Source organism: Cyprinodon tularosa, unplaced genomic scaffold, assembly GCF_016077235.1.
Source record: "Cyprinodon tularosa strain WSP-4 unplaced genomic scaffold, ASM1607723v1 ctg370, whole genome shotgun sequence".
In the NCBI taxonomy this organism is placed as follows: domain Eukaryota; kingdom Metazoa; phylum Chordata; class Actinopteri; order Cyprinodontiformes; family Cyprinodontidae; genus Cyprinodon; species Cyprinodon tularosa.
Window position 1 is genome coordinate 178,712 of NW_024039086.1, and position 22,006 is coordinate 200,717.

At 41.3% G+C, this 22,006-nt stretch overlaps 1 protein-coding gene across 1 annotated transcript in view; it reads right to left on the reverse strand.

Moving 5' to 3' along the window:
- Positions 1-22,006, reverse strand: part of rev3l (REV3 like, DNA directed polymerase zeta catalytic subunit) — a 94,795-nt gene that overhangs the window by 2,480 nt on the left and 70,309 nt on the right. Inside the window, exons 16-31 of the mRNA XM_038296500.1 lie at positions 21,398-21,523; positions 15,609-15,801; positions 15,415-15,526; positions 15,222-15,337; positions 12,149-12,267; positions 10,740-10,858; positions 10,531-10,672; positions 6,947-7,191; positions 6,700-6,808; positions 6,409-6,615; positions 4,225-4,334; positions 3,406-3,520; positions 3,191-3,328; positions 2,919-3,109; positions 2,494-2,740; positions 2,119-2,337 (exon numbers count right to left, since the gene is read on the reverse strand). Of these exons, the coding sequence (XP_038152428.1) occupies positions 2,119-2,337; positions 2,494-2,740; positions 2,919-3,109; positions 3,191-3,328; positions 3,406-3,520; positions 4,225-4,334; positions 6,409-6,615; positions 6,700-6,808; positions 6,947-7,191; positions 10,531-10,672; positions 10,740-10,858; positions 12,149-12,267; positions 15,222-15,337; positions 15,415-15,526; positions 15,609-15,801; positions 21,398-21,523 (2,508 nt within the window). The remainder of the gene's footprint in view (positions 1-2,118; positions 2,338-2,493; positions 2,741-2,918; positions 3,110-3,190; positions 3,329-3,405; positions 3,521-4,224; positions 4,335-6,408; positions 6,616-6,699; positions 6,809-6,946; positions 7,192-10,530; positions 10,673-10,739; positions 10,859-12,148; positions 12,268-15,221; positions 15,338-15,414; positions 15,527-15,608; positions 15,802-21,397; positions 21,524-22,006) is intronic.

A 22,006-nucleotide genomic window follows, 5' to 3' on the forward strand; every position in this document is an offset into this window, starting at 1 on the left:
TAGTAAACATTTCTTAAATTAAGTGCATTTAGCAGGTAAATAAGATTATTTGCCAAAGGAAAGGAGAATTTTTTACTCTTAAAATAAGATTAGAGGGAAGGGTGGGGATTTGATATTTTATGTTAATTTTTGTATATTCATCTGGAATATTTAATAAAAAAATAATAAATAAATAAAAATAAGATTAGATAATCTGCACTTGAAATAAGACAGTGCAGTTGTTGTTTGTCTTATTTTAAATGTAAATTGTCTTGTTCCATTGGCAAAGCGTTTCACTTACCTCCTCAAGTCCAGAGAAAATGCACTTATTCCAGGATAAAATTACTTATTTAGATTTTATTTTTCTACAGTGTGCTGTTTGTTTAAGGGCATAAGGTCGCCTGAGGTTTTAAAGGTATAAATATTGAAGTTATTTTGAAAGGAGCATCTAATCGATAAAAAAGCTCAGTGCAGATCTGAGCTCTCTTCATTTCTTTATGCCAAACTAGACCAAGGCTTTATTTTCTTATTCTCCTGTAAGGTCTGAAGTGAACCTGCAGCTGTTCTTTCATGATCCATATTTAAAGTAGTTGCCTTTCTTCCTTTGCTTATGAATCGATGAAGTCACATCGAACTGCATAAAACCCAGGTGGAAAGAATCCAATAAATATTTTCCTGTCAGGTCTACTATTTCTGTGCTTCTCTAATCAGCTTTCATATTTTATAAAATGTCTTATTTCATGGAGCTCACAATGCAAACCGTCCAGGTCATTCTGACTACAGATTTAGTTTGGTTCCACTTAATGTTTGAGATTGAAGGACTAAGACTCTATAGAGTGGATTTTGTTCCATCATTAATGCAAACAAAGAACACGTTTTGTAAATGGAAATTTTAAGGAATTCAAGAATGAAACTTTGAAAACATAATAAAAATAGTTGTAAGTTTTATATTAAAGGATTTTTTTTCACCCATTTTTTCAGATTTTATGCCATCAACATCTTTGTTTATAGATGTTAGAGATCGGCCTGTTTTCCAGTGTAGTCCTGTTTCTCTGACTGTGACTAACTGGATGTGCTCTCTTCATCCCCTGAGATGGGAGCTGGCTTAAAACTTGTCTGCCTGGCTGTGTGTTATGCTGGACTTTTACAGCTGCCTTTTGTATCTCTGCTTCTGTCTCCTTTAACCCCAGTCAGCCTCGGCAGATGGCCGCTCACACAGTCTGGTTCTGCTGGAGGTTTCTTCCTGTTGTTAGATTTATTCTTTATTAATCATGTGTATTATTAATCTGTTAGCCAGATTACATGGAGTAGAAGGCCTTCCTTCACATGGTGGATTACACTGTGTGTACAGAGGCCATCTAATGAGGACCGTCTTCTTGTCTTTGGAAGATACACGGGTTAAGGACACATCCCGGAGCCAGACTGATAGAGGAGCGCTATCTGTAATCCTGAGGCATAGACGCAACAGGCATGAAGGTCAGGTCATGGATGGTGTGTGAGTTTCTGACATGAACAGCTAAGGGTCCACCTGATGCAACACATAGACTCATAAGGTATAAGAAGCAGGAGATAAACTTGTTCGGGGCTCAATTTTGCCTGATGCCAACGCTTGCTGACATTTTGAGCACACAGCTGTGCCAACTCCAAGCAATTTCTCTGTCCTCTAACGACCAGAACTTGAATAAACTATGACTTTTTTACTCCTGTAGTCCTTTTTATATGTTTTTACTCAGTTTGAGTTAAGCATAATTATACTAGGTAACTTGCTCCCAGGAAAAGAACTGGAAGGAAAGTTCTGAGGCGTAACCACCTTCAGGGGGACATAACTTCCTTATTTAACACTGTTAAAAGGGAGTCCACTGTCGCTACAAGCATGCTTAGTGTGAGGGATTGCTGAATAGTCAATGAGTCGATGCAATCAGCTTTTCATAGATAGAAAACATTGAATCAATCTGACTGGATGATCTGGTGAACTGTAAAGTGCCTTGATGATGACGTGATGTAAATTGGTGCGATAGAAATAAACGGAATTGAATTAAATTAAAACATTTTTCAAAGTTTCATCTTTGGATTCCCTGGTTTGTGCTTTTGTTCAGGTAGAGAAACAGACTCCAGTGACGTCCCTCAGGGCGGACTCACCTTGAGCAGCTGCTCCTGCTGACTCTCCCACTGCCTCATGTCCTGGTACAGGGTCACCGCCACCCTCTGAGGGTCGGCCCGGCAGCGCGAGCACACCCCCAGCTGGGTCAGCTCGTCACAGACGGGGCAGTGAAGTGTGGTGAAGTACTGGGAAATGGTTCCCTTCCTCCCAGTGGGCTCCTCCCCGCCCAGCCCAGAGGAGCAGGAAGCTTTCTGGACCTGATGACAGACAGACATCCTGCTTTAACACTTTCCTCTGAGCACCACAGGATCAGAACTGTCTGCATGGTGAGCCAGGGTGTTGATCTGCAGAGCTGCCAGCAGATGGCAGCAGTGCTCTATCATCACACCACTGACTTCCAGCTCGGAGCTCACCCGGGGGAGCTCCTGGTACCAGCTGAAGACGTCCACCCCGATCAGCTGGAACAGGCGGCCGAGCGGCGGCAGGATCTGCTTGGTGATGTAGTATGTGGCGTTGAGGCGCAGGCTGGGGTCCTGCAGCACCTCCATGGGGCGGCGCACCAGCTGGATGAGGGGCACGCCGGGCATCCCGTACACGATCACGTAGGGGACCCTCTCTCCCACTCGGGGTTCCAACCTGCGGTCGTACGCCATCATACGCCTGCAGAGAACAACAAGACAACAAGAACAAAACAGACGTCTCACATTTCCTTCCATCTGTCAGTAAAATCTCATCTCACCAGTCAGAAAAGGGTTGCCTAGCAACAGATTCAGCCGCTATAAGGACAGCTGCTGCAGGAAGAACAGGTGAACATTCTGGCACTTTCCCTCACACACACCTGGTGAGCTCCAGAGCGGGCACGCAGGCTCCGGGCCGGTACGACCCGCTGCCTCGGTACTCCTTTGCGAAGGTCAGGTCCTGCATGCTGGCCCGGCCGTCCAGAACCTTCGCACACTGCCGCTGGACAAACTGCTTCACCTGGCTGATGTCTCGCGTCTCAAACAGCAGCTTGATGGAACGCTCCAGAATCTGGGACACGCAAGAAGAGCTTCAGGTCACGAGCAGAACCTACAGAGGAGAAACCACAGCAGGGACGGCAAGCCCTGTTACCTTGGAAACGGCGGGGCATCCATCACGACGCACTGTTTCTATCCCTTTGGCATCAAACGTTGGCTCTTTTTGATCCAGACTCTCGTACATGTAGCCAACGTAGCGCTTCTTTGTCTGCAGCACGCAGGGCAGGTACACCTGGAGCACAGAAACATGGTTAACAGCTCAGATCAGAATAAACAATGGCTGCCTGCCCGTCGTGCTTTTTTTCCTACCTTCTCAAACTTGAGCTTAACAGGTTTGGGGTTGGTGGCGGTTACGGCCTCGGCGATCTCCTGTCCGATCTTGAAGGCCTGCTCCTTGGTGGCTCCTTTCAGCAGGACAAACATGCTGCAGACACCAGAACAAGCCGGTCACACTTTACCTGACAGGAACCTGCAGACAGCTCCGCTAAGTACTGAGCAGACCACGCTAAATATGCAGCTGACCACCAAGAGAAAAAGTGCGATTGCAGAACTTCTGGATAAATTAAAGGAGAGCAAAGATAGATTTAAGAAGTGGATTGCATCTCCAAACTCCACTACTGCTGCTAGATTGGTTGCAAGCACAGAAAACCGTTCACAGATCTAACAGTTAGCGCTCTGATGCAGGGATGGAAACTTTCTTCCATTTTTCCCCCCAAATCCTCAACATAAAAATAACACTAAAGAACGCTGGTGACGGAGGAGGTGGGATTTAAGGGTTAGAGAGCTCTGCTCTGATGGATGTCAGTTCCTGCTTGGTTCCTCACGACTCAATCAGCTCCTCCCAACAGAAACACATCCAGCATAGAAAGATTCCTTTATTGTGTTTCTATAATTTCATCAATGCAACAAGACCTAAACCGAGCAGTGAAATCTGCTCCTCCCTCACCTCATGCTTCTATGTGACATTTGCTCCAGAATAAACATTTAATCATCGAAGCTTATAATATATTTAAGCTCAGATAGTCCTTTTTTATACACTTGGAGCCCGTGTTGCTATTCGAGGCTTATATGACTTTCACATTTCTGCTGCTCCAGACAGAGCCAGCGTTGCACCGTAGGCAAGGCTACCTGTCTGTGTCTCCGTATACGACACGTGCTCCCCACTTCTTGGTGTCATTGACCAGCTTGATGGCTCTCTCCAGGGTCTCTCTGGCTTTGTGGACGATGCTGTCTCCCACCTGCAGAATCATATCAACCTTTATGAAATTCTGTTCACACACAGAGGGTAAAATAAGTATCGAACACACCAACATTTGTCTGAGTAAATATTTTTCTAGAGGTGATATTGATATGACATATTATACCAGATCTCGGTAACAATCAGGTGAGGCAGACACCCTGTCTACTTTTAAGGCTAGGCTTAAAACTTTCCTATTTGATAAAGCTTACAGTTAGAGTGGCTCAGGTTATCCTGAGCTATCTCTATAGTTATGCTGCTATAGGCTTAGACTGCTGGAGGACAAGGGACCACTTTTTCAACATTCTGCTTCATTCTATCTCTATTCTCCCACTCTGCAGAATCTGTTAGTTCAATCTCTAACGTTCTGCTCTCTCTGCTTTTTCTCATAGTAGCTTCATCTGGTCTGTTCCTGTTTGGCTGTGACTCCATCCTGGAGAGAAATATCAGCTGTGCTGCTGCCATCAACACCTTTGTTTATAGATGTTGGAGATCAGCCTGTTTTCCAGTGTAGTCCTGTTTCTCTGACTGTGACTGGCTGGATGTGCTCCCTTCATCAAGCTTGCCAAGCTTCACAGCAACAGTGAAGCTTGGAGATGGGAACATCATGGTGTGGGGCTGTTTTTCTGCATTTTCTTGTGGCAAACGTCAAATAATTGAAGGAAGAATTAATTCAGTTCAGTTTATTTATAAAGCACCAATTCACAACACACTTAATCTCAAGGCACTTTCCAGTTCACCAGATCATCCAGTCAGATAGATTCAAAGTTTTCAATCTAAGGAAAACCAGTTGATTCCATCGACTCATTGACTCTTCAGCAATCCCTCACACTAAGCATGCTTGTAGCGACAGTAGAGAGGAAAAACTCCTTTTGGACAGGAAGAAACCTCCAGCAGAACCAGGGTCAAAAACCAACTGTAAAAGGCGGTCCCGTCCAGGAAACACACAGCCAGGCAGACGAGCTCTGAGCCAACTCCCATGTCAGAGGATGAAGAGAGCACATCCAGTTAGTCACAGTCAGAGAAACAGGACTACACTGAAAAACAGGCAGATTTCTTATCTGATCTATTTTTTTTTTAATGATGCCAATAAGTTCCATATATCTTATATAATTCGGCTGTTGATCTGACTTCTGGGAACAATAATAGTAAATTATAACTGCTGCAATGGAGTTTGTACAGGGTAGGCTAACAAATAAATGAACTGTCTCTGCCGGAGGGACAGAGTAGATACTGAAGCCTTTAAAGTATTGTTGGATTCAGTGATCATCATCTTGTTGTAATTAAGAAGTGAAATTCAGAAAGCGGAAAAAATGTAATTTATAAAAAGTCTCACAAAAAATATGTTTTTATTGTGATTTGAGAGACATTGACTGGAACGATGTTTATGCAAAGTCAGACCCATAAACAGCTTTAACTGTATTCAATAAATATTTTTGTCATCTTATAGACATCTTATAGGTGAATTGAAAAATGTACAGAGACATTCTGGATTAAAATCTGCTGAAATCTACCAGGATGATGAAGATGAAACGTGGGTGGACATTTCAGCTAAACAATGACCGCAAACACACAGCCAAGGAAACTCCCATTGGTTTCAGAGAAAGAAAATAAAGCTGCTAGAAAGGCCCAGCCAATCACCTTACTGGAATACAAAAAAAAAAAAAAATCTATGGAAAGAACTAAAGATCGGAGTTCATAGAAGGGGCCCAGGAAAGCTTTTAAAATAAGACTGTGTGGAAGAATGGGCCAAAATACCACCTGAGCGGTACATGCGACTAATTTCTTCATGCAGGAGGCATCTTGAAGCTGTCGTTGCCAACAAAGGCTTATGTACAAAGTATTAAATACATATCAGTAACCGTGTTCAGCACTTTTCACTCTGCCATTTCACTTTAGGCAACTTAATTTCAGGATATCTAGGGTTCTATTTGTGTATGTGTAGATTGCATAGATTGTTACAGACGTGGTAAAATTGTCATGTCAATAACCCCCTCTAGTGGTATATGTACTGAGAAAAATGGAGGCGTGTTCAATACTTATTTTACTAAAGCCTGATGTCATAACATGCTCACCTCCACGCTGGGCATCCGCCCGGAGTAGTTTGCGGCGGTGTAGCCGAAGGTGACGTTGGCGATGAGCTTGAGTCCGAGCTGCCGGGCGTCCAGCAGCCTCATCAGGGCCTTGTCCTGCTTGTAGGTCTTCATGGACTGCTTCACCATGATCCTGGTGTTGAGGATCTCCTCCAGCATGCTGGGCAGGACGCCTTTACGCACCGACGACTGAACACAAGCACACATGGAGGTGAACTCCTGAGGCGTTTGACCCCAAAATTATCATCAAACACTCTGAGGAAGCCGCCATACCTTAACGAAGGCGATGCCGCTTGGAGAGACTGTGATGTCGTTACGGAGCTGGTGGAGCAGCTCAGGAGGAACCCGCAGAGACGTGCAGCCGAACCTGAACTCATCAGACCTGCAGAAGAGAACAGAGGCATGACTCTGATCTGAGGAGAGCACAACCTAAACTAGGCTTTCAAAGGTTGATATCCATCTGCTTCTGACTGCATTTATCTAAACTGATCCAGAGGGGAGGCTGCTGGAGCGTCCTTACGTTCCCAGGCTGTCCACGTGGCCCAGGCAGGTGGAGAAGCAGTAGTTGTAGGCGATGACGATGGAGGGATACAGCGACTGGAAGTCCAGAACCACCACAGAGTTGCTGTAAAAGCGGGACTCTGGCTCCATCACCAGAGGGATGCACTGCGGCGCCCTCTGCTGAGCTCGCTGCTGCACGCTGGGCGTCACGGGGATGTAGTTCAGAGGCTTGGCCACGCGGAGCATCATGGACTCCACGCGGTACTGAGGGAGGGAGGAGAAGACGACGGATGGAGCACAGGTGGGACAACAAAGACTCTGAACTGCTTCATTCTGCCTGTTCTGGTTCAAATCTTTCCTATTAAAGGTCCAATATGAACTAAGATTAATAATCGACTGATTAGATTAGATTATTTATGACAAAAACAAGAAAAAATAACAAATTTATATCAGTTCAAGTTTCCAATATCTAATGATCTTATTTTAAAGCTAGTAATCCTCATTCCTCTGGCAAATCATCACATTACCTTATTAAATTAACATCTCCACATCTTTGCTGAGATAAATCAAAGAGCAGTTTGTCTCTTACATTAGGACGCTGCCTCTGCTAACAACCCATTTAAAGCTGCTAAAACAGGAACATTTCTCTCAGAGAGACTGGAGCAGGGAGGTCGAGGCTTTCTAGAGACTGGATAGATCAGCTATCAGATCAGCTCACTGATCAATATTTAATCACTGGATTGCTGATAGCCTGAAAAAAGTGAAGCCACCGTCCACCATATTGGTACTCCCTACTCCCACAGAGACACGCAGTAAAAATGCCTACATGTGTAGCATTTGGCTACAAAAACAAGCATTTTTCCAGCTGTGGGAAGACGTTCTACAGGTAATTTCACTGTCAGTGGATGAACTAACCAAGAAATGTCAATGTAGTAATTCTTTATTAAGTGAATGATGCTGTTGTTTTTTGTAGAGTTTGTTGCATTACTAATTTGGAAAAGTCATGAGCTGAAATATATTGCATGTTATACTGGCGAAAGAAAAAGAAACTCAAATATATATACAGGGTTTATAGAGGAATTAATAACTATTATTTAATGCTATTAGAAATAATTGTAATGCCATCAACAAGAAGCCATGACTCTCATATATATATATATATAAAAACTGTTTTCTCACCCCTCGTGGGGTGGTATGTGTCATCCTCAAGCTCGGGTCCTCTACCAGAGGCCTGGGAGTTTGAGGGTTCTGCGCAGTATCTTAGCTGTTCCTAGGACTGCGCTCTTCTGGACAGAGACCTCTGATGTTTTATCTGGAATCTGCTGTAGCCACTCTCCCAGTTTGGGGGTCACAGCCCCCAGTGCTCCAATAACCACTGGCACCACTGCTGCTCTTACTTTCCACATCTTTTCTAGCTCCTCTTTCAGCCCTTGGTATTTCTATATATTTATATCACGGCAACATCCTTCGTCATCTTTACTGTTGACAGGCTTCAGCCGTGTCCCGTATTTTGTTGAATTTGCGTTACCCCATTATCTAGCCTTTTCGTCGCCCCGCGCTTCTTTTCCGAACATGTTTTTACAATCAACACAAAGCAGATCGGCACAAATAAATCACGATATATCTGACAACATTGTTTTTATAAACCTATATAAGTATATAAGTATATATATATATATATATATATATATATATAAATATATATATATATAAAGACATTTTAAATGTCACGATAATCACATTTAATGAATTTTTATGCTAATTAAAGCTTTAACTTAAATGTTAATTTTTAATGACCCGCAGAAACCCTGAGATATATATATATATATATATATACATCTCAGGGTTTCTATATATATATGTATATATATATATATGTATATATATATATATATATATATGGGTTTCAAATGTCATCAAAACATGTCTATTTAATGTGCATCATCCATTTAGCACATTTGGCACATCTTTACTATTATGCTCCATTAACACATTAAGTCTATTGGGATGGATTTATATATGTTATATTACATGATTTATAGACTTCATAATAACTATGCAATGTGATGTGCCTATTTTTTAAGTTAAGTTAAAGTAATCTACTGATGCTATGAAAGTGATGAATTTGTCTTGATTTTAAAAGTCAAGCCCCCCTGAAAATGAGAAAATCATTATTGTTCGATGCTGTAGCGCACATATTTACATTATTTACATTGTGGGCCGGATCTATCAAAGGTTTGCGTGTATAAAAACGTGAGCTATTTCACTGCGCACGCTAAAAAATGTACAAACTGATCTATCAACAGCGTGCTAAAAGGATTTGGTCTTTAAAACGTGCTAAATAGCGCCTCTTATCCATTTAGTACTTTTTCTGCAATGAATATGCAATATGGGGCGTTTACACGCAAAAGTGCGTCTTGTGGGAGGAGAACATGTAAATATATTAATTTAGCACTCGCAAAGTGATTTATCAAACCTGAAAGCAATTTTGCTAACGGTATCTGACTCTATATTTAACACGTTTCAAAAGAAGGTGCAAATGGTCTGTATGCGTAATTGCGCACACATGGCAGCGGTTATTGTCGCAAGAAGGAGACATGGAAATGAAGCAAGGAGACGCAGAGAACGCATTTTTTCACTCCGTGTGAATATTTTTGGAATGAACGAGGAAACGATCATCAAAACATATCGTTTATCCAGCATTGCCATTTTGGAGCTGTTGGGGGAACTCCGAATGGATTTGGAGCCAGCCACAAGGAGGACCCACGTAATACCAGATATCACAAAACTCCTTGCAACATTGCACTTTTAGCATCTGGGTCATTCCAGCGTACGGTTGCAGCGAGAGCTGGGATCTCCCAATCTCGTTTTTCAGAAGTGCGCGCAGTAATCTCATCCACAGTCACTTCTTGTGAGCCATTTGGTATGTGCATTTTTCTACAGGCCAATACAAAACACCTGTTTTTTTTTTACTGCAGTGAAGTAGAAATTCAGCCACATACCACCTTAGGGAATAAAGGTTGCCAAAGTTTATATATATATATATTTATTTTTTTTTTTGGAGGGGGTGGGGGTGTCACTGTAAGATTAAAATTTCTTAATGCACTAGTTTGCACAAACTACAAACTACTTTGCCGCAAACCACAAAACGCGCAAAACCATCATTTAAATAGGGCGTCTCCAACAGTTTTGCACCTGCCACCAGTTACGCAATCACTCTTGTTAAATCACCCGCAAACCATGGTTCAGCCCCTCGCGCAAAGTTCCAGTTTGCGAGAGCAAATTACTGCACGCAAAATTGGATCTTGATAAATCCGGCCCTGTGACCGGTCTGACTAGGGAGTACCAATATGGCGGCAGGTGGCTTCACTCCACCCCGTACTACCAATCAGCAATCCAGTGAATAAATAGAGATCAGTGGATCAGCTGCTTAATGAGTGGAATTTCCTAAAGATGGTCGAGCTCATCAGAAGGTGAGTTTTACACAGTTAGAAAGTAAACATCCTGCTTTCTGAGCGCAGCTGTGTTTACAGAGAATAACATCCCAATGTTTGACAGCTGAAAGCTGCAGCAGAGAGAGCGCAGCTCGGACTGCGTGCGTACCTGGGATCCTCGAGTCAGAACATGCAGGAACTGAATCCCAAAGAGTCGGGCCAGCTCGCTGGTTCTGCCGATGATATCTTGCTGCTGCAGCAGCTGCATGATGCCGTGCAGACGACTGACGTAGTGGTCCACCATCTTCCACCTGCAGCGACATGCAGAGGTGAGCTAAAAGGCCGGGCTGTGATGGAGCAGAGGGGAGGAAAACACACCTGTACAGGTCTGTGACGTGGTCGAACCAGTCAGACAGCGTGCGGGGGGTGTAGAGAGGGAAGCGCTGGTGGAGGACATGGAAGGCCACGTTCTCAAAGCCATAGTTGTTCAGAGTCACCTGGAAACATTACAGAAGCGTTAGGGACACTGTGTGCAGCTTCTTCAAACATTTCTACAATGCTCTCATTAGTGACACCTCAATCTGTTTGTTTTTAAAGTAATAAAGAGTTTAATGCAAAGTTATAACATAGAAAACCCTTAAAACTAAGGTTTCTGTAAACTAAATGTCAGCCTGATCTCCACTGTCAATCTCTCTGTATGTTCAGAGACATAGACAGGTATCGGGTATTACAGGCTGATGGATCCATTGGTCCGGTTCAATTTGCATGTTTCCTAAACCACAACAAGGCTTTGTTTGTGGTCCACTCTATAAAACTTGGAACTCAACACTATTTATGACATTTTGAATTGAAAAAAGCTTCCTGGATGGGAAGAGAAACGTCTTCAAACTTGGAAACAAAATGCAGTGGATTGTTTTGTACCTTTTTGAAACACCACTTTAAATGATTTAGATTTTACCAAATTAATAATAATAATTACAAATTTGGATTCAAAAAAGGGAGTTAATTTGTTTTGTTTTAAGAACTGATTTTTTGCCCTTTTCACCCTCATCATGCGTCATATAGTGCACAGGGGGTAAGGAGGGGCAATCTGTCTCTTAAGTTCTTCTATCAAGCTTCAGCAGGCGTAGAGCTAACAGAACTGGCAGCGTTGCGAGGCAAGGGCTCAAACATGTACGGCTGGAAGCCTTCTACACCAAACCAAGCTTCTGCCGCCCTGGCGTCCTCTTCCACAACATCTTCATCCCCGCTTTCCTCCTCTAAATAAAAAATGGATGACGGGGGAGACTCATCCACGACCTCTGACACTAAACTCTCCTCCTCTTGCATGTTTCCTCTGTCCATAGCGTTCCTTGACAGCGTCATTTCTAAGTCACCAATTTAGTGCTACTTGGTCCCAATGGAATTTCCCATTGGGAACCTACTAGCACTAAGTTGCTAACTGGTTAGCAATGATGCTTCCGACAAAACGGCCACAATCAAACTTGCTTGCGAACCTTCCACCACAACAATCCCGCCCCCTTGATAATCGACCAATCACATTCACTTTATTCACTCGTGTAAATTCGGGCGCCGCTCAGGAGAATTCAGAAATGCAGCGGATGGAACAGCCGCTTCCCTACGACTTTAAAGAGGTTTCACATTTCAATTGCTAAAATTCTGGTTGTAAAAGCGAACATGTTAAGATTGTTTTTATTGGTATATGGAAGTAGCCAATAAAGCCAGAGGGACGTGGGAATGAGGTCACAAAAACAAGGAGAGGCGTTAGTGTGTGTAGAGGAACCTGCCTCACTCTTCATCACCCTCCACAGGTTGAGGGTGACGCGTCCGATGATGTTGATCTCAGTCATGGTGTCGGCGCCGTACTCGTCCCTCTCGGCGGCGAAGCGGTTTTCCTTGGAGTCGCCTGGGGACACGCAGAGAGCCAGACAGGAAGTTAATTACAGAGGCTGAGGATCCCCGCTCAGCTGGAGACCACAAACACACCGCTGCCATGGAGACAGCATCCCCGAGCTGCTACGCTCAGTCCGACCAAACACAGAGGCTCTGCTCTCACATTTTATGAATCTTTTAAGGATAATTGTATCTATAATAGTTAAATCATGAACATAATCATTCAGGCTGTTTGTCTTCTGAACAAATGAGTTCATCTCAAAAAGCTAAAGGAGAAATAGAGAAATGTGAAGGTGGGATAGATATGAGGAAGGAGAGGTAATCAGCTGATTAAAAGTGCACTTAGATTTTGTTTTTCTTTTTAAAATTGGTTTTATAGGCTTAAAGTAATGAAATAAACCAGAAAACAATTTCCAAAATATTGCACAGGTATATTGAAGGTCTTTCTCTATCAACATGACGTATCATCTGAAATGAATTTGATTTTAATGATAATGTCCAGTCCTGAGTTAACTTCAGTGGAATCGTTCATTAATTGAACCTTAAGTTTCAGTTTCTGAGAAAGAATCAAATCTGTTTCTATATGAGTAACACTATATAATATTACAGTGTTTTATTATAAAGTCAGAGTAATAAATACTCATTTTAAACAACTCTCTATGCACATTTTGAATGTTGAGTGCAGATTTAATCACAACCATGAGTCCATTCTCCCTTCTGCTCTTGTCTTTTCTATTTATGTGCCTCTACAGTCTCTCTTACTCCCGTGTGGACCTGTTTCTGTGTGCATTCCACTGACCTCTATTCATTCTCTGGATTGCTGATAGCTCATTTGTAGTATGGGGTTGAAGTGAAGCCCCCAGCCGCCATATTGGTACTCCCTAGTTTTACCTGTCGCTATCTAAACAATATGTGCACTACAGCATTGAACAACGATGTGTTTCTGATTTTCAAGGGGTCTTAACCCCTAGAACCCTACTGACCCACCGGTGGGTCCAGCTGCTACGTGACCTCGTAATTTTAACAAACCCCCAGTATTGATGTAAAAAACACATTTGACACAGTTTGGTGACATTTTTGGATAAATGTGCCAAAATGGCCCCTCCGCCTAAGAAATTTCTCACTAATACCATTCTAAAATAAATATGATTAATCCGATTGAGTCCAAATTTGGTATATTTTTACACAACATTTAGATTTGAAAGTCTGTACTACTTTTTTGTGCTATAAATAATATTTTGGTAGTGTTTTGCAATGTTTATTTCAAAGAAAATTTTGGCGAGGTTCAAAAAATGCAAAATATTTTGTATTTTGTCCCTAATATTTCAGGCAGGGTCAAAGCTACAATGGTGCTGAAACCAGAAAACCATTCTATGACATCTTACCTTTACAGACGTACCAAAAGTTTCTTCTTAAATCTAATAGCTGTGAGGCTATAAGTTATTTACTTTTGTGTGTTTTTGTCAGGCAGAAATTTATTTATACCCCCTGAGGGTGTAAGAGGTTAAAGGCACAATATGCAACATTTTTCAGTAAATTAATGTGTTCCATAACGTTTTGGATGATTAAATTAGTCATTTCAGGTTGAACAAAGATATTCTCGGCCGCCCTGGTGGGGGAAATACCGCACTTGCAATTGCAGGAGCACCGACCCGCACCCACAGGCTCAGAAGTCTCGCGAGAGTCGGTCTTGCTTTACGGCGAGAACTGCTACACCCCCCAGTTAAAAGCATGCTCGTTGCTAGCACAGTGGCGATCAATAAATCCAGAAAGACAGTACTTAAAATCATGTCATCTTATCTTCAACAAACTGGACTAAACCTAAGGATTTAAGGAAACATAAATAAGATCAAGTAGGTGGCGATAATGCTCCATTTGGTTGCAAGTCGCCAGTAAAACATGAAGAAGAAGACAGTGGCGATCTTTGTGCAGTCATTCGTTGCGTTCGCCTGTCTGCTAAGCTCAAAACAACCGCGCCTGGCTTGACGGAGAAACCAGGAGAACAGCTGTGCATATTTACGACAGTGCACTTTTACTTTCGCCCTCTGGGGGGAGCCTCGCTGGAAAATCAACACCGGTTGCATAGTATACCTTTAAGACTTAAAATAAAAATAAATTCATCACTTTGAAACAAACAGGCTGTTTCATAGCATCAGTAGATAACTTTCACTTATGATTTAAAAAAATAGGCACATCACATCGCATAGTTATTATGAGGTCAATAAAGTCTCTAAATTATGTAATATAACATATTATAAAATATCCAATAGACTTAATGTCTTAATGGCCAGAATAATGCAGATGTGCTAAAAGTGCTAAATTGATGATGTACATGTTTTATAAATGTATTTGTTACATTGTTATGGTAATTACATATTACACATAATTTCAAGATTTCACATCAAGACTGAATTACAAGTACACGTCTGTTACTGGTATAGTATGTTCTTATTTGCAAATTGTCCATGATGTCATATACTTTAATGCTGTTTCTGCATTATCCCATTATATAACATGCAATATATATTTCAGCACATGACTTGTTCAAATGAGAAATATAACAAACTCCACAAAAACTACAGCATCATCCACTTAATAAAGAATTACTACCTTGACAATTCAGTGAACTACGTTCGATTTACTCTACTTTGTATTTTTCTAATGTTAGACACAATGTCAATGGCTAACTCAGTCACTTTCTTCTAGTCAGTCAGAGACAGCCAGACTAATGTTACATACAGTCCTTCTAAACTGTAAATGCTGTTACAGAAGAATCATAGGTGAGAGAAGCAGGGTGGTTTTTTAGCTCAAAATATCAGTTTAGTTAATTTGATTTCATTAACAGAGTTTAGTCAAGTTACACAGCTACTGCTCTGAACAATGAGAAGTTTATGCTGCCTAGGTTGTTTTTAATGCCGTCTGTAACAGGAGCCAATGCTAATGCAGCTAAATGACCCCTGGAGGTACCTGGGATCCGGGACAGCTGCTGGCAGAGGTCCACTCCCAGCGCAGCGGCACGCTGAAGCAGGTAGCCCCATGAACGCATCTGAACCTCATAGCCCACCAGGATGTCTGGGTCGAACCTGGAAGAACCACATGATTGGTACCGATGGCAGTTCTGGTAGAACTGCAGCACAGACTGACCCGGTCAGACACACACCTTCTCATGATGGTGATGAGCTCCTGAAACAGCATCTTCTCCTCGCTGGCATAGGTCACCTGCAGCCCAGAGACGCCTGACCTGACCAGCAGCGGCGCTGTCGCTCTGCAGCCTATAAAAGGGGGGGAATACATTCATCAGTCCAGAATGACGGTTTGTTGCATCTGAGTCCACTGGAAGCACAGCGCCCTGACCTCGCCCCGCACTCTGTTGCTCTCTGTCCACCATGATGGCGCCCGTCAGCTGGTTGCCGTCTGCTCCCTGCAGGGGGGCATCAGAACTGAAGCAGTAGAATAAGGCACATATAGGGTCAAACTCTGGGTCGGGCTCCAGGTCACGGCGGCTTCTTGCGTGGAGCTCCATTCCCATCAGGGTCAGGTACTGGACCTGAGAGGTAGAGAGGGAGAATCTGTGAACATGTTCAGTCAGATAAATATGGTGGAGGCGCTGGGGGAGCTCTGAAAGCCCACCACTAACTGGGCCGCCTCAGCAGCATCAGACTATGAAGCTGCTACTAAACCGCTTCAAATTAGACCTGGGCCCATTGGTCTGATAAAGTGGCAGCTTCAAATAAACGCCTACAGAAATGAATGTTCTCATTTCATTTGAATTTGTTTAGGAGTGGAGCCTCATCAGAACAGTTTAGAACAAGGAGAACGTCACAAAATTAACTTCTATTTTTAACCCTTTATAGGGCACTCAGTGAAATCCTTTGAAAAAAACAAATTTCAAGCCAATAGTGTTATAGGAATCCAGGACAAGGCCTTATTATCTTTGTAACATTAAAAAAATGGATATTTTGATGGCAAAAATTAATGTCAATATAAAAACAAGAAACGCAACTTGCCCGAATATATAAAAAAAAAATAATAAAAGTGCTTCTATATAGGGATGCACGATATAATCGCCCCCCTATCGGTATCGGCCTTAAAACTGAATATCGGACATCGGCCACCCCACCGATATTTAACACAATATTTGATCAGCTTCTGAGTTTCTTAAGTCTAAAACAAAAAAGAAAAAAATACTACTTCTTCTTCTTCCTCAAAAACTTCTTTTTTACAGACTTAAAAACTTCTAAAGACGAGGGAAAAAATACTGATACATTAAAATATCACAATATCTTCATACGCTGATATATTGCCATTTAAAAACACCATATCAATCTCTCTTACTAATGAAATATTGCTATATGTCATCGTTATGCTACGAAATCCCCCGAAAATTCACGAAATTCTGCCATATTTTTATATGTTGATATATTGACGCGGTATCGATCTATTTTACTAACAAAATCTCACAAGAATTTGCAAAATATCACGAGAGTTTGTAACAGAACGATGAAATTTCACGAGATTTTGAAAGTAAAATAGATCGATACCGCGTTTTTAAAAATCAATTTGATATCAGCATATGAAATTATATTTGAGTATATTATTTTTCAAAGTGTCAGAAATAGATAACAAAACTGCTATTTTCAATTACTACTTATTTTTGTCCAGCTTTAACATCGGTATCGATATCGGTTATCGGCTACATGAGTTTTAACATATCGGCATATCGGATATCGGCCAAAATCCCAATATCGTGCATCCCTACATCCCCTCTCTATAAGACATTCATGAAAAACACAGAGTGAAACAAACACATTTTCTTTGGTGCAACATAATCTTAGAGGCATTAATGCTGATACTGGCATTGACATTGTTAGTTTATAAACCTAAATATAATTACCAACTAAGCTTCTTACCTTTTTAACGTTACTTTTTAACTTTCTAATCAGCTTTTTACTTTTTCTCTTAACTTATTAACTTTTGTTTCCAACTTAAATTTCCAGTAGGTAATATATTTTTCTAGGGATCATCTAAGTGGTCAAATGCCAAAATAAGATGTGCAGCCATGTAGCAGCAACTTTGCTGAATGGCTGGATATAGATCTAGTGCTTCTAGATCTCACTGAGGGATGTGGGGGCTCCATTTGTAAGTGATCAAAAACAAAAACTTGCCCTATAAAGGGGTTAAAGGCGGGATTGGTCTGACCTTAAACCACACCTGGGTTACCAGGACAACAGAGATAAAAGGAATGAAAACACTTAACTGGGTAAAACACAGACCTGAAAACAAAAACCAAAAGCTGAATCTAAAACTCCTGTCACACCTTGATGATTTAGACCAGCATATGACTGACACACAAAAAAAGTCGTGCAAAAACCGCTGGAATACGCTGGATAAGTTATGGGTATGTTTTGTATAAATTATGAGTACATTGAAGCACATTGATATTCAGTGAGGACGTTGAGCATAAGCTGATGTACGCCAGCGTATTCCATATGTGGGCCATAAGTTCCAGGTATGTTATCTGATGGTTGACATACATTAAATGGAAGTTACTCATAAGTCGTGGCGTCTAGCTTATCCTAAACCTCTGAGTAACTTCTAGGTAACTTATCAAGAAATTCACTCCAACTCATATAAACATATCTGACGTGTTCCAGACGAGCGCTGAACGTGTTTCTAACTTCCAGCTACTGTATAATGGCGTATTGGCAGCGTTTTGGTATAAAGGGGGTTCACAGGAGGAAACCATCAGTTCTCCTCCAGACTTCATCCCCATCATAGGGTGAGCCAGAAGGTGATGGATCCTCCCTGCGTTAATGCCCACCACCAACAAACTTCCTAGCAGACATGATGCTGGATCTGCTGCGCCTCTTTTTATTTATTCTAGGGCTGCAACTAACGATTATTTGTAAAAAATCGATGAATCGGCCGATTATTTTTTCGATTAATCGTTGAATCGGACAAAAAATATTTTTTATACTAACCTCTTTATTCCAAAATAAACATTTTAGACAGAACAAACAAGCACACAAGTACAGGTTGCTCATTAACTGTACTGGTGCAATATGAAAAATAAATGTTTGTGTTAAAACTACGCAAACTTACATGAGAAATGTAGCTGTACATCCACAAAATATAGGGTACTTTGTTTCATAAAGCGCAAAAAGAGACATTTTTGTTTTTAAAAGCCCCTAAGGGGTTCAAAAAATAGGCCCCCCCATTTCAACTAATGAGTTTTTTTAGACTAGAAGAGTTCTGCCTTTTAAGACAGGAAAGTATAGTAGTTAAAGCTACAGTGTGTAATAATTACAGGCATATAAAGTCAGAAATTTAATATATTATACATAACTATGTTATTTATCATCACCTATGAGCTCAGCCTTTTAACCATAATATTTGCGTTGCCTTAGAATTCGTTATTTATAATTACATAGGAGCGGGTCTCGCAGCCATGGAGGCTGACATCTTTGCGCTACGGCAAGCGCAGAGGCAACAAACTAGCGATTGCGAGATCTCCCATGACGCTCGAAAATAACTACGGCAAGTTGAGAGAGATGAACTGAGACGGTACTGAACAGTAGATGGCAGTATTATGCCTGAGAAGCGTTTAGTCTGCCTGAAACCAAAGAAGAAGAAGAAGCAGGTATACTGCGCCTCAGTAACAAGAAAGGTGAACAAGGCGGCAGGCGTGAGTGACTTTGCAAACTGTTTGGCACTGTGTGGCCAAACATCAGACGAATGGAGGATCATGCCTACTCTGTATCACAACGAAAAGCGGCGGACACCGAACCCCCGTCATCTAAGAAGCGGAAACACGACGAGAATAAACGCAAGAGTGACAAGAAACGACAAAAAACACGGATCAACATTGGCACGGCATTTACACGATGGAAGTCACTGATGGAGGAAAAAGGTTTTCAAAGTGACGCTCAAGTTGCCAGTTTTCTCTTGGACAGGTAATTAATCCTATACACACAATTGTCTAATATCACTGCAGTTTTTGGAGTACAGGATGCTCAGACCTGTCTAAAACAATAACATGCTGCGTGATGATGCTGTTACTCTCCAGTATACTTATTCAGCAACGTCCCTGACGTTTCACAGGTAATGATTCAGTAATTTTCTGTAAAATAATTTTCTGGATATATACCTCGGTTACTTCTCTCCGGCTCCTTTGGAGATCTTCAAGCCTTTCCTCCTCTGCTCTCACCCCGCTGGCTCCCCTCTCTCGCCTGGCCCTAGCTGCACGGCCTCCCTGCCTTCGCCCTCGTCCTCTCCCTCTCCCTCGCGTTGTAACCCCCGTGCCACCAAAATGACTTGGACTCTGTAAACGGGGAATATATATTCTTCCAGCGAACACAATCTCGCTGTTAAACTAATGACTACAATTACTTCGTCTGTTTATATCACCATGCAAAGCAGCTCACCAAGACGTCACAACGATGTAGAAAAAATAACGGGTATATTTATTATCTTAAGTCTACATGAAATCTATACCCTACACAGACTAATGAAATACTATCTGTAAAATTATCTATGTAAACAAACCTCATCACTTGAGAGGGTAGGTGATGTGGACGTCGTGGAAGACATTTTGTCCCGTAACGCTCGCCGTACTGTTGGGGGGGAGAAGCGGTGGGGGGGAGACGTTCATGTTGCTGCAGTCTGCAGTCTGACTGCTAGATGTCGCTGAAAATTACACACTGTAGCTTTAAAGTTGCTACTTGAGAAAATACTGAACCATAGAGATAAAAATAGCCCTGTGATTCAAATTATAAATCGTATTTGGAATAAAAATGAGAGAACTAGGGGTGCTAAAAAACACATCCTCCAAAGACAGATATTTACATGGGAATGTGCGTACCTCTCGTGGGAAATAAATGTGGTTATTTGGCATATTCATTTACAAAAATATGGATTTTTTAAATAACATTAATTCCAAAGATTTTGACCGAGGTACGGCTGATTTACTTGTTGTGGTCTCTTGTTATTTACACACAACAATAAACCGTGGTAGCCGACGTGAGTTTTGAAAATGCAAAGCTTTCTCTTTAGGGTAAAATCAAATGCGCATCTACACAACACAGCGTTCACAGACCAGTGTGATGCATAAGACGCGCGCGCCGCGCCGCAAACACGCTGCTGCTCAAGATGGAAAAATCTAACTTTCGCTGCTCCACGCCCCGCTGAAAGCAAACAGCTCCTTGTTCTTTTCCACACGTTCCTTAAAAACCTGTCATTGTTGTCACAGTGTCCAAATGTTCTCATCCCATTGAAAAGTGTTGTAAACCATATGCTTGTAATAAAAATGAAATAGAAAATGGAGTGTAATGATTAAAGACCAAATCCTGAAGGAAAATAACTTTTTCCTGTGTGAAATTTAGTACTTAAATCTATATTTGTGTTTTATTATCAACTTACAATATCTCTTTGTTGTACTATCCTTAATAAACAGTCTGTGTTCTAACATCAGGCGTTTTATTTAAATAAAATAAAAATAAAACCTGCTATAATATGTTGAAAATTTTGGTTGATTAGACTTTTTTTTTTATATTCCCCCCTTCTTTTTTTCCTCTAATTGAAATGTCTTTAAATCCACATTACATGAATTCAACACACTGTAGTAAACAGATAAATGGAGGCAGAAGATGTCTTTCAGTCATCAATGCACACATTCAGTGACACACAGGAGCTCTTTAAGCTGGGCACCGTTTCATTCACAACACCTGTCCCATCAACCAGGAATCAGAAATACTTTAATAATCCCAGGGAGAAATTACTTTAGTTACATTACTCCATCTGTAATAGAGTGACTATAGAACCAGTTTGAATTAGGGGGGTCCCCGCTCCATCTCACCATCAATTTGAGGGTCCTTGGCATGAAAAATGTTGAAGATGCCTGTTTAGGATATTCTGGGACATCAGGCATACACTTAATAAATTGTCAAGGTGTGACAGGACCCTAAAGGCTGATTAATATGCTTATATGATCTACGGTGCTGATACAGCCACTTCCTGTACCTGATATTCCAGCCATTTCTGGGGGGAAGTTCAAATGTTAGATTAAAGAGGAGAGAGGACTGTCACTGTAGAGTTACTGAGCCTCTGCATGTTTATTATGATTAGAACCAAAAGCAGCAGCTCACCTCATGCAGAGCCTTGGCGTCCTGCAGGTTCTGCATGCTGACTTTGAAGCCGTACGAGTTGGCTATGCTGGGCCCTTCAATCTGAGACTGGTCCTTCTTTGGCACGTTTATAGCAGCAAACTGGTTCTGAGGAGACAAGACAACACATATGGAGTGAACTTTGCTCCAACATTGTTGCAGCCAAAAACAAAAATATGTGTTGTAAATGGAAAACTGAAAAAAAAAGGAGAGAAAAAAAAGACAATACAGAAATATAACTTAGAAAAACCTTTTGATAAAGAAAAGGTTTTGAGAGGAACTTTGAGTTTTTTTTTTAGATTTTTAAATTACTAATTTTCTATTTAAAACATTTTTTTTTACAGATTTAAAATGTATATATTTTTTCTTTTCTTCTAACTGAGCTTTAAAGATTTTACAGATCACATTCTCTTTACTGCAATTCCAATACTCTCTGTAAAAGTTTTCTTTTTATTATTCTAATTTAAAAAAAAATTTTTTAAAAACCCAATCTAAGAAAAACAGTTACTCTCAACTTTTTCACCTTATGGGTTGAAACTTTATTCAAAGTTTCATTTCTTTTTTCATTAACAAAAACTGTTTTTTCCTTCC